The 12402-nt window shown below is 40.0% G+C and overlaps 1 protein-coding gene across 3 annotated transcripts in view; it reads left to right on the forward strand.

Annotated features, from left to right (window-relative positions):
* OSBPL10 (oxysterol binding protein like 10) overlaps nucleotides 1-12402 on the forward strand; it is a 189473-nt gene that overhangs the window by 167001 nt on the left and 10070 nt on the right. For all 3 annotated transcript variants that reach the window (XM_048838665.2, XM_075125718.1, XM_048838666.2), the window contains exons 9-10: nucleotides 9248-9434; nucleotides 11390-11572. In XM_048838665.2, the coding sequence (XP_048694622.2) occupies nucleotides 9248-9434; nucleotides 11390-11572 (370 nt within the window). The remainder of the gene's footprint in view (nucleotides 1-9247; nucleotides 9435-11389; nucleotides 11573-12402) is intronic.

The raw sequence follows: 12402 nt of genomic DNA on the forward strand, positions 1-12402 counted from the left end.
ATTGGAAAGGTAATTTCCCCTGTATTTTCAATAAGGTCTCAAATTTGACCTATGTCTGTATTTTGAATAGTTTTAAGTTAATACACAGGTTTCTCCACAGGTACTGAATGTACTAAATTTAGAGAAGGTTTTTTTCAGTGTATGAGAAGCATCTATTTCAGATAGTGCACTGGACAGTTGAAATAATTTTGCTGTACTTCAAGATTCAGACAGTTGTACAGTAGATAGCAAACATCATCTTGCTGTATTTAACAGAACAATTGTATTTCATCCTGTAACTATGTTATGACCTGTGCGTTGAAGAACACATAAAACCAGGATGTATTTAACAACCTTGTTTCTGAGCACATAGTGACTATTTTTGTTGGTGACTGCCGAGAGATTTGTTGCACTGTTGTTGCCTATTTGCATAGTGTATAATGAATTCTTGGAACTAGATTGTGTCAGGAATACATTGATAATATTCCCGTGGTTATTGTGAAACCTCTTCCTTGCAGTCCATCACAATAATAATGTTGTGGGGGGCAAGGGTGTTTCATTACTTTTTTTAAAAACAAGAATAAGTCTGTATGTTGAAGAAGAAGAATATGGAAATATAGAAGCTTCTTTATGAATTTAAATAATTGTGAGGTTTAATGACATAAGATCCCTTCATACAAATGCTGTAGATCAGTATTTTGACTCTACAACATCCAGTCTGGAGATGACAAAGGCCATCCAGTGTTGTGGTGGTGTTTTTTTTGTCTTGTTTCTTTGTTCCATGTAAATATCAACCAGATGAGTCGAACACATGGAGTGATAGAAATCAGCATGCAAGAGGTGATGTTGTTGGAAATCCATGTGCACAGTTGCTTTCTGTCCTATCCCATCGTCTCTGAATGTGGTTTACAAGTGAAATGAGGTGTCTCAGCTTTCACCTAGAAAGTGCTTTACCTGATGAAACCACTGTACACTGTAGCCAGTTTAGCAGTTTCCTTACCTAAAAGGTCATTCTGAATGAGAGTAGCAGGGGTGCATTGCAAATAAAAATTGATGTTTCCACAATGCCACGCTCTGGTGGTTAATAACTGATGTTTTAATGGAAATTAAAAAGAGGATGTGTTGAAATAGAATGGCATTGGGGATTTAAATTTACAAGGATAGGGGGAGCAAAAGTAACCATTTCTTACATTATACAGTTTTATATGTTGCAAAGAGCCACCAAAACAGACATTGCGGTGGGCAGAAAATCTTTGCATGGTTTAGTGAAAAGGCAATGTTTAATACATGTCTAGCATAGAACCATTGAGGTTCCTTTCTTACTGTGATGTATTGTTTTGTTGCAAGACAGCAAAATTCATGAAGATGCAGAATTCATAGCCCTGTGAATTAGGCTTAACAGTTAATTTTACAAAGAATATCGAGTTGAAACTTTTGTTGTGGGTTGTAGGTTTCTTTGTTTTACATTATCAGATGGCTGCTAACTTTTAAAAAAACGATGTGTATATTTTTAGGTGATAACTTTAAAAATTGGAAAGGAAGCTTTAAAACTTGGGAAGGATTTGGTACGAGGGATGTTACACCTTTTTCTGAGGGAATGCGGCTAATAGCAGTAAATGAATAATCTGTTGTGGGTTTTGCAGCTCATGGAATGCATACTTCCATGGGAGCAAATTACTCTTAATTTAGCAGGATGGTGGGGCTTTTATAGTTAAATGTTTCAGACAGCTGGAGTTAGCTTAAAAATTAGTAGTAGTTTAGCAGTAGTAGTAGTAATTTTGTATTTACAATATATTTTATCCAAGGATTTCAGAGCTCTTTCCTTTTTCCATCTAGCCCAATATCCTGTTTTTTGACAGCGGTCATGGCCAGTCCTTCAAAGGGAAGGAACAGAACAGGGCAATTTTTGAGTTATCCATTCCCTGTCATCCAGTCCCGGCTTCTGGCAGTCAGAATCTTAGGGATGCCCGGACAAGGGGTTGCGTCTCTGACCATTTTGGCTAATTGCCATTGATGGACCTATCCTCCATTAACTTATCTAATTCTCTCTTGAACCCAGTTATACTTCTGCCCTTCACAACATCTCATGGCAATGAGTTCCACAGGTTGACTGTGTGTTGTGTTTGTTTTAAATTTGTTGTCTGTTAACTTCATCAGGTGACCCATATTTCTTGTGTTATGTAAAGGGGTAAATAACACCACCTTATTCACTTTCTCCACACCATTCATGATCTTATAGACCTCTCTCAGATCTCTTCTTAGTTGTCTCTTTTCTAAATTGAACAATCCCACTCTTGTTAATCTCTCCTCATATGGAAGCTGTTCCATACCCTAATCATTTTTGTTGGCCTTCTCTGTGCTTTTTCCAATTCTGATATATTTTAGGTAGAGCTCCTCAAGGATTGTCAAACAAACAATGTAGCACAAATGATTTAAACACTCATGAGACCATCGGAGTGAGATTCTGGTGTGCCACTATTTCATGATTTCACTGTGTGAATCATTGAAGCTGTTGATGTACTGCAGTCATCTATGCCTTAATCAGAACAAACGTTTAGTCCCCGTCGAACAGATGTGATGAATAACACAGATGAAGTGAGAGGAGCCTGTTACATTAGGAAACTGCTCTAGGCCATCGATGACCCCGAATGATTTGTTGTTCATATTGATCCCTGAACAAACAGAGGAAAGCATTAAATTGCACATGTCTCTTCTGCAGTTAATTATTGCACTATTGACCTAACATCTCATTAGTGTATTTCATCAATACATATTGTAGGAAAATCAGTTCACAAAGTACATACAGCATCAGAAGGGGATTTGCAGGAGAGGGACTCAAGGGCTTGAAGAGACCTCAAGAGGTCATGTAGTCCATCCCCCCCAACCCCATACTGAGGATCAAGCATACCTAGACTATCGCTGACAGGTGTTTTTCTAACCTGTTTTTAAAAAAAATCTACCTTGCTACCGATTTTGGTGATGACTTCTTGTCCTTTGGTAGATGTGGAGAATAATTGATCACTGTCCTCTTTTTATAACAGCCTTTAATGTATTTTGTGTGCTTTTTAAACCTTTCCTCATAGGTCAAGTTTCCTAAACCTTTTATCATTTTTGTAGTTCTCCTCTGGACTCTTTCCACTTTGTCCACATCCACCCAAAACTGGACATTACTCTAACAGTGGCCTCACCAGTGCCAAGTAGAATGGGACAATTGTCTCTTGTGTCTTACATACAACACTCCTGTTAATACATCCCAAATTGATATTAGCCTTGTTTTGCACTGCATCACGTTGTTGGCTCATACTCAATTTGGGATCCAGTATATTCCCAAGATCCTTTTCAGCAGTACTGCCACCTAGCTAGTTGTTACCCATTTTGTATTTGTGCATTGAATTTTTACTTCCTAAGTGAAGTACTTTGCATTTGATTGAATTTCATCTTGTTGATTTCAGAGCAGTTCTCCAGTTTGTTAAGGTCGTTTTAAATTCTAATCCTGTCCTTCAAATGAGTTGCAACCTCTCCCAGCTTGGTGTCATCTGCAGATTTTAGAAGCATACTCTCCACTCCATATCCAAGTCAGTAGTGAAAATATTAACTAGGGCTGGACCCAGGATAGACTCCTGTGTGATCCCAGTAGATATATCCTCATTCCAGTTTGATAGCAAACTATTGATAACTGCTGAGAATGGTTTTTCAACCAGTTGTGCACCCACTTTATAGTAATTTCATCTAGATATTCCTAGATTTTAGTCAGCCAAAAATATATAGTATCCAGGTCACTTACACGTCCTTCCTGTGCTCCTTTTCTACTCTTGCAGTTAATGGGCTAATTAACTCCTTAGTGCTCCCCAGCCCAGGCTGACCTAGTAATTAGCCACTCCTTCCCCCAGTCAGGCCCTCTCCAGGGGAACTAATTGGATTTGCAGTGTCCAGAGTGCTGGTTCAGTTGCTGGTTCTCAGTGCTCTGTCAGAGTCCTTTTGTAGGATGTTCTTTGATCCGCATGGGGATGTTTAGATAAAGGTTAAGAGACTGTCTCTCAGGTTTTATCGTATCCAGGAATCTCATAGCACTCAAGTAACAGTTCTGGAGAGAGGTGCCTGGCTCAATGCCAACAAAAATTCCTGAGGTTTCCATGTGATCTCACGAACTTTCATTTTGTCCTCCCATCAGCCCTGGGTTATTGGTGATGGTTGATTGTGCGCGTCAGCACCCAGGAAATGTGCACACATACTGATCTGGGATTATCCCAATCAGATTCTAAAATGGCTACACAGAAAGCTCTTAGTACCGTGATGACTAACAATGTTATCTCCCTAAAGAAGAGCTGTCCCTAGGCAATCACTCATATGAGAATTTACATTGACACTACCATAGTTAAAATCTTCCCCATGGAAAAGTGGGCAGTCAGGATGTGTTACATTCATCCTCAGATCAGAGTTTGCGTCAAACTGCTGGGTCTCCTGGCTTTCTGTATTGGGCTAATCCCAGAGACCAGCCTACGCAAGAGGAAACTGCAGCAGTTCAGACTGAAATTGTGGAACCATTCTCAGGAATCAGTGAACCATCAGTATTATGTATTTTTATTCCCGTGTCACAGTTCTGCCAATGGAACAACTGCACTGGTGAAGGCTGGAGAACCAAGCTATAGCAGATCCTGCTCTTAGAAAAGAAATTGACCTACATCACTTTAATGCTATTCACTTTGCTTTTCTTCTTTTATGATATGTGCAAAGGAGATTTAGGGTAAAATTTTCAAAAGGGACTTAACTGCTTTTGAAATTTTTACCTTTTGACTCCATGGATAGTGTGTCTGAGAACTGTTCTTATAAGTGGCTTCAGGTTTGTATTTCCCAAACTTCTTATTTATTTGTATTCATAATTGTAGCTTCTGCTTCTTTTTAAAAAAGGGAACAGAAAGCAAAGCAGTGGGCTACCTGTATCAGCTGCATTAATACTTCTGAGACTAATAAATCCCTCCCTCTTCTTCCCCGACACTCATTTATTTTGCTTTGATTAGCCAGTGTAAGACTGAAGTAGCTGCATTAAGAAGTGACAGACTAACATGATGTGCAGAAAGCTAGTTATTCTCTGCTCACGAAATGGCTCGTCTTATACAATATTTTAAATTCTAGCTCTTTACTGGTGGTATTTTCTAGCATGGATACCATTATGGATACTGTCATCAATGGGGTGGTACTAAAAATAGCTAGTGTAAATTTTTAAGGACTGAAATTAGTCTACAATGCAGGGGATAGACGTGAAGCAGAACTGTAAGCTAATAATCCTGAAGAAGACTGTACTTGTGCTCAGCACAGCAGACTGAAAGTCCAAATAGGGAGAGGCCCTTTGCAGAATGGATGAACTGTGAAATGCATATGATTGCGTAAGGGAATTATAAAATGGGCATTTCTGAGTGATGGTCATCTTACTGAAAGTACACTTATATTGGGAGCTGAGACCACTTCTCCTTCTGCATTAATACAGTATGTGTTTCGAGGGATGTATGCCAAAAAAATTAGTAGGTAAGAGCAAAATTTAAGCTACCATGTATTTTTCCTTATTTGTTTGCAACCTTGTAATTTGAAAACCATCTCTTGGGTGGTGTGAAAAGGGGATAAAGAAAGATATCTTTCAAAATGCATCAGTGAAAGTATCTTTTTATTTTAAAGTAGCCACCACAGAGTGCTCAGGTACATCCGTGCAATAACTAATTAGTGTCAAACTTTGGGACAGGACTTCTACACGACTGTTGTACACAGTGTGATAATCTTTGCCAGTTGGTGGGGTTGGGATCGAACCTAAATGGCAAAAAAAAGTGTTTGTAAATAAAGCCACTTGCCTGTACAAGCGGGGGGGGGGGGGGGGGGGAGGGGGAGAGAGAGAGAGAGACACTAAGGCCCAGACCTTCAAAGGTTTTTAGGTGTCTGTTTCCAATGGAAGTTAGGCACCTAAATACCATTGAGGACCTGGACTCTTATAGGGACAAAAAATAACTGAGGCACTATCACCTGTTGTATATGAGGCTCTGGCTAATAAAATACCTTTCATTGGTTTACCCTGAAACAGTTTCTCCAATTAAGCAGAATCTGATGAAAATGGGAAGCCAGCCTGGAGTTTTCAAGTAGTCAAAGAAAATTATGGAAGATACATTAAGTATGATTTAAAAATTAAAATGATAATATGTCTGTAAAATTTAAGGTTTTTTTTTTTGGTTAAGAATGAAATGCTTTAATGCTGATTTACTGGTCATATGTTGGTTTGTGTTTATGCTGCAGCTTAGGCATGTAATTCTTCAGCAATAAGGCTGTCACTAGTAGGAGGTACAGGAATGTCAATTGCCACGTTGGAGTACCACATTTTAAATAATGCTATAGCAGAACTCCTTCTTTTAATCTGAATTGTTTAGGTACAGGAATGTCAATTGCCATTACATGGCACATTTTCAGCGTGGTAGTAGTGGTTTCTTCCCGTGTAAACTTTCCTGGAGTCGTTCTAAGCAAAGTATGTACCTCAGCTTTTTTTGTAACGTTTTGGAAAGGGGTGTTCCTGCACACATGCAAACAATGGGGCTCAGGCTGCCGGGCTGCTCTATTGCTGTGTAGACTTCCAGGCTTAGGCTGGAGCCTGAGCTCTGGGACCCTCCCACCCTTCAGGGTCCTAGAGCCTGGGGTCCAGCCCAAGCCCTGAAGTCTACATAGCAATGAAGCAGCCCCACAGCCCGAGCCAGCTGACACATACCAGCCACAATTTTTATTTTGTTGTGTAGACACACCCAATGAAGCTTGCCCACCATCCCCATCCCCCCCCCCCCCCCAAAAAAAAAAAAAAAAACTACACACACAGCTTGCTTGTTAAGTGCGTTCATTCTTACTTTCCATACTGTCAGTATTTATTCATGGTGGTGCTGAGACTACAGCATGCAAAGTGGAAACTTTTGACCATCCAATGCGATGGATTAAAAATAGTTTCCTCCATCACTCTGCTGTGCTTGTGCTGTTGCATTGTCCCACCTTCCATACATCTTCCAGGTCATTTGTGTCAGACTCGCTTAGGGGAATAGAGGTGTTGGCCGTTTCATCATTGGCAGGTTGAGCGTACAGAAGTAACGAGCAGCTCCAGAGAGCAACGATGGTTTGCTAGAGACATTTACATGCCTCAGGGAACACTTCCGGGGTTGAGGTGACTAAACTCCTTATTCTGCCTAGTCTGATGGGTTGGAGTACCACATTTTAAATAATGCTATAGCAGAACTCCTTCCTTTAATCTGAATCGTTTAGGTTTGTCTTTATATCCTGTACTGATGATATATTTTTATATTTGCAAAAATAAAATACTAATTTAATTTTATGTTGTGAACTTTCCCCAATACTGTGAGGAAAATGGCTAACACTAATACAGTTCCATAGCTAAACATAGAATTCATAGAATCTCAGGGTTGGAAGGGACCTCAGGAGTTCATCTAGTCCAACCCCCTGCTCAAAGCAGGGGCAACCCCAATTTTTGCCCCAGATCCCTAAATGGCCCCCTCAAGGATTGAACTCACAACCCTGGGTTTAGCAGGCCAATGTTCAAACCACTGAGCTATCCATCCCACAAACAGATATTGTAAAGGTTTTTCCATCCAATTTGCATTAAAATTGTTATTTGATGGTCAGAGATCCTCTGAATTCTAAGTATGTAGTGGTGTGCTGGGTTATTTTTTTAAAATCTCTGTTGCAAAGATTTTTTGTTTTTTGTTTTTTTTTTTTCCAAAGCCACCATTTTGGCTCTTAGGAAGCTATTAAAAAGAAAAATAAAAGAAGTATTAAAATCAAAGTCGATAAACTAACTTTGTTTTTGATGACTGACCTTTCCTAAGATGAACTGCTAAGGGTATTTGGTGAGACAAGGTGGGTGAAATAATATCTCTTATTGGACCAAGGCTATTTGGTATTGCAGAATTTATGTGCAGTGTATGCAGTATGTATTTGTATTGTTCACAATTTGCTGTACTTTACAAATGTCCTTTGTTTTGAAAACCCACCCACAGTGATGATGGGACAGAACCTCTCAAAGTGGTGGTAGAGGTTCAGGGCTTGTCTACACTAACAGTACTGCAGTGGTACAGCTGCAGCACTTAATGAAGACGCTACCTACGCTGCCGGGAGAATTTCTTCTGTCAGTGTAGATACTCTTTCCCCCTCCTCCCCCAACCAACAGGCGGTATCTATATTGGTGAGAGAAGCCCTCCCGCCCTCTCTATACTGGGTGCTAGGTCGGTATACTTACGTCGCTGAGGGGTGGGTAGTGTGGACCAAGCCTCAGACGCAGAGATCCTCTGACTTGGCAGGGAGCAGCACCCAGCTTCCTTAGCTAGCTGTGAAGATTCCTGCACCCTGCTGCTGCTGGCTCTCGCTGTGGCCAGATGGATTCAAAGTGCTGCTCCGGCTGCCACAGACAAGTCACACATGCAGCAAAGAGTAGAGCAAACTAGTGCAGCAGGGTGGGATCAGGTGGCACCAGGTAGGATCCCAAGGAGAACTGAAGGGAACTACACTGCACACAGGCTTCTCTTGGGGAGAGGTTGAGAGAGAGAATAAACCACATGTGGCAGATGTTTGGTTATGTCAATGTTCTGATGGAAGGCATTCAAATACTACAGCGATGAGGACAGCATAAGACCCCATATAGAAAAGAATGAAATCAAAGGGGAGAGCGGAGTTGAGAGGCCTGGCAGGAGGTGGTGGCAGGGGTGAATGTGTTCTGTACGTGGGCTAGTGTGCATTCTATTACTGGATGCGGGGCCTAGAAAGAATGCATGGGAGAAAGTCTCTTATATTGAGAGAGCAAAGTTCTAGGTGACTTCCTTCCGCAGACCACTCTCCTTAGGGCTCTTTGTCCCAAAAGGGCTTTTTTTTTTTATGGGGATAAAGAGAACTACAAAGTATTGCAGACTTACTGAGTTGGTTCTTATGAGATTTTTTTTTTCTTGGTCTTACCAGTTTGTACTTATGTTTTATTGATAACCTATGTTATCAGCAAATGCAATTATCCTGTATCATTTTGAAGTATCACTTGGTTAAAATTCAGAACTGAAGGCATGCCTTTTTATGTTTGAGTAGATTTCTTCTGAGGGAGGTTTACTGGTAGAGGCACTCTGACTTCATGGTGAGGGTCTCCTATTACTTTGACTGTGGGAATGACCGTTTGCTGGTAATAATTGGCCAGTGGCTGCATGTTTTCATCAATACATTAGTATCATTTCACTTTCCAACCTTTTTCTCCTAGGTGTTCTTTACTTAATGGAACATGAGGAAGAATATGTGTTCACACTGCCTAGTGCCTATGCACGTTCTATACTTACCATTCCGTGGGTGGAGCTTGGTGGTAAAGTCTGTATTAACTGTGCCAAGACTGGCTATTCTGCTACTGTCACATTCCACACCAAGCCTTTCTATGGAGGAAAAGTTCACAGGTATTGAAACTGCTGTCTGTCGGGTTGCTTCCTTCTGTAGTGTATGTTAGTGTACTTGAAAACTTTTTCGGTGTTCTGTATTTATTACTGTAAAATTGTATGGTGTGTTTGTGTGTAATTAATATGAAAAAGCCAAATTGAATTTATAAAGTGTTTTATCATGTGTTTTAAAAAATAAAACAAAACCTTCCTGTATCTGCCAGCACCTCATTCCAGAGTGTGCTGCTTCTGCTGGTTCTCAAACCAGTTCAGCAGCATCCAAGGTGGTTTATGTGAGGTAATCACCTATCCCATAAATGCTTTTCCATTTAAGAAAATTGTTTAAAATGTGATTTGTAGGTTTGAAAAAACAAATATAGATACTTTGAATCTGGGACCTTTCACATCAGTATGTAACAATGTTAAGGTTCTGGGGGATCAGATTTTGAGCTTTAAAATCTGGATGTATTTTTAACACAATGTTAAATGTATCTCCAGTCCACTATAGCAAACAAATTCTGAGTTAGCACTGAAAACCCAGACTGAGGCATATTTTTAACTCAAGCCACAGCTATGCCAGGGAAAGAGAGGAAAATATGCTAGAAGATCTATGGCTGGAATATGTCAGCACAGATATACCACACACAGTCTGCACTTGCTCTCTTTGACAAAACCAAACCAGATTTCTGTTTTTACTTTAAACATATCTGTTGACTGTTCTCAATGGTAGCAGATGACAGAACGAGGAGTAATGGTCTCAAGTTGCAGTGGGGGAGGTTTAGATTGGATATTAGGAAAAACTTTTTCACTAAGAGGGTGGTGAAACACTGGAATGCGTTACCTAGGGAGGTGGTAGAATCTCCTTCCTTAGAGGTTTTTAAGGTCAGGCTTGACAAAGCCCTGGCTGGGATGATTTAACTGGGAATTGGTCCTGCTTCGAGCAGGGGGTTGGACTAGATGACCTTCTGAGGTCCCTTCCAACCCTGATATTCTATGATTCTATGATATCTGTTTTCAGTTGATTTTTAAAATTGCTTGGACACTCAGAGTCATAGACTTTCAAGTCGGAAGGGACCATCATGATCATCTACTCCGATCTCCTGCACATTGCTGGCCCCACAACCTTACCCACCCACTCCAGTAACTTAGCCAGAGGTTAGGGGTCTATTACAGAAGTCCTCAAATCATGGTTTAAAGACTTCAGGTTACAGAGAATTCAGCATTTGCACTAGTTTAAACCTGCCAGTAATCTGTGCTGCAGAGGAAGGCAAACCCCCCCCCACACACACACACTAATCTGACCCAGGGGAAAATTCCTTCCTGACTCCACATATGGTGATCAGTTAGACCCTGAGCATGTGGGCAAGACTCACCAGCCAGATATGTGGGGAAAGAATTCTCTGTAGTAACTCAGAGCCCTCCCCATCTAGTGTCCCATCACCGGCCATTGGAGATATTTGCTGCTAGCAGTCACAGATCAGCTACATGCCATTGTAGGCAGTCTTATCATACTATCCCTTCCATAAACTTATCAAACTCAGTCTTGAAGCTAGTTAGAATTTTTTTGTTCCCACTGCTCCCCTTGAAAGGCTGTTCGAGAACGTAACTCCTCCAATGGTTAGAAACCTTTGCCTAATTTCAAGCCCAAAGTTGTTGATGGCCGGTTTATATCCATTTTTTCTTGTGTTAACATTGATACTGAACTTAAATAATTCTTCTTCCTGCCTGGTATTTCTCCTTCTGATGTATTTATAGAGAGTAATCATATCTCCCCTCAGCCTTCTTTTGGTTAGGCTAAACAAGTCAAACTCTTTGAGTTGCCTTTCATAAGGTAGTTTTTTCATTCCTCGGATCATCCTAGTAGCCCTTGTTTGCACCTGTTCCCGTTTGAATTTAGTGGATTAAAGTCCTTTTAATATGCTGGCACTAAGGTAAACTATATATTTTATTTTGTTTTTTTGTCATATTGGAATTAGGGTTACAGCAGAAGTGAAACACAATCCCACCAATACCATCGTGTGTAAGGCACAAGGAGAATGGAATGGCACACTGGAGTTTACATACAGCAATGGAGAAACCAAAGTGATTGACACCACCAAACTGCCCGTTATCCGAAAAAAGATTAGACCAATAGCAAAACAAGGTCCATTTGAATCAAGGTGAGGTTATGAGCATGAGAGAATTCTGTTTATGAAGCTTGGACAAAAACTTAATACGGAAGCAACTATTGCATATTCATGTGTGATCCAGTCAAGCTCTTGTTTTGGGTAGTGTAAATTCTCATAGGCAGTGAGTAGTGAAAGCTGCATACACAGATTTTTCAGAACAACATTTGATACATAAACTGCAATATAACTGCTATTTAGTTATTAGATGAAAAAATGGTCGTGCGGATTTCGTAAAGTTTAAAAATGAAACGTAATCAATACAGTTTCTATGTCTGCTTCGTTGTGAGTTGCTGAATTGTCATTTCTGCATATTCAATTTCATCTCTATTTCTCACAGCTATATATTAGAATTATTGGCTGTACGCAACTTAAAAATACTTTAAAAAATTGTCATGCATCTACACCTTTTACCTGACTTTTTAACACACTATATCAGAGAACTTGTGTTAGAATTTTACTGTAAATATTCATTTATGTATTTGTCACTAGAAGATCAATACTTTATTGAATCATAATGTTGCACCTGTTAGTTGCCATTTGAGAGAATCTTAAAGAGCATGACTGAATGAATGAAGCTTTACCTTGTAATGAATGAATACATTCTATCCATTTTACAAATGGGTGTACTTGGTCAGATGAAATGTTCTAGCTAATAAACATGCTCCCTCTCTCATAAATACGTTGTTTTTTTTTGCTGTCTTCTAACCAGAAAAAAAAGTGTGACTGAGGAAGCCAGAAGTTCCATTGTGTATCTGTTTTATTTTTGACACTAGCAGATGGACTGTAAATACTCAGTCGGTGTCTGATTACTCACAATTTAA

Source organism: Caretta caretta, chromosome 2 (genome assembly GCF_965140235.1).
Source record: "Caretta caretta isolate rCarCar2 chromosome 2, rCarCar1.hap1, whole genome shotgun sequence".
NCBI lineage: Eukaryota > Metazoa > Chordata > Testudines > Cheloniidae > Caretta > Caretta caretta.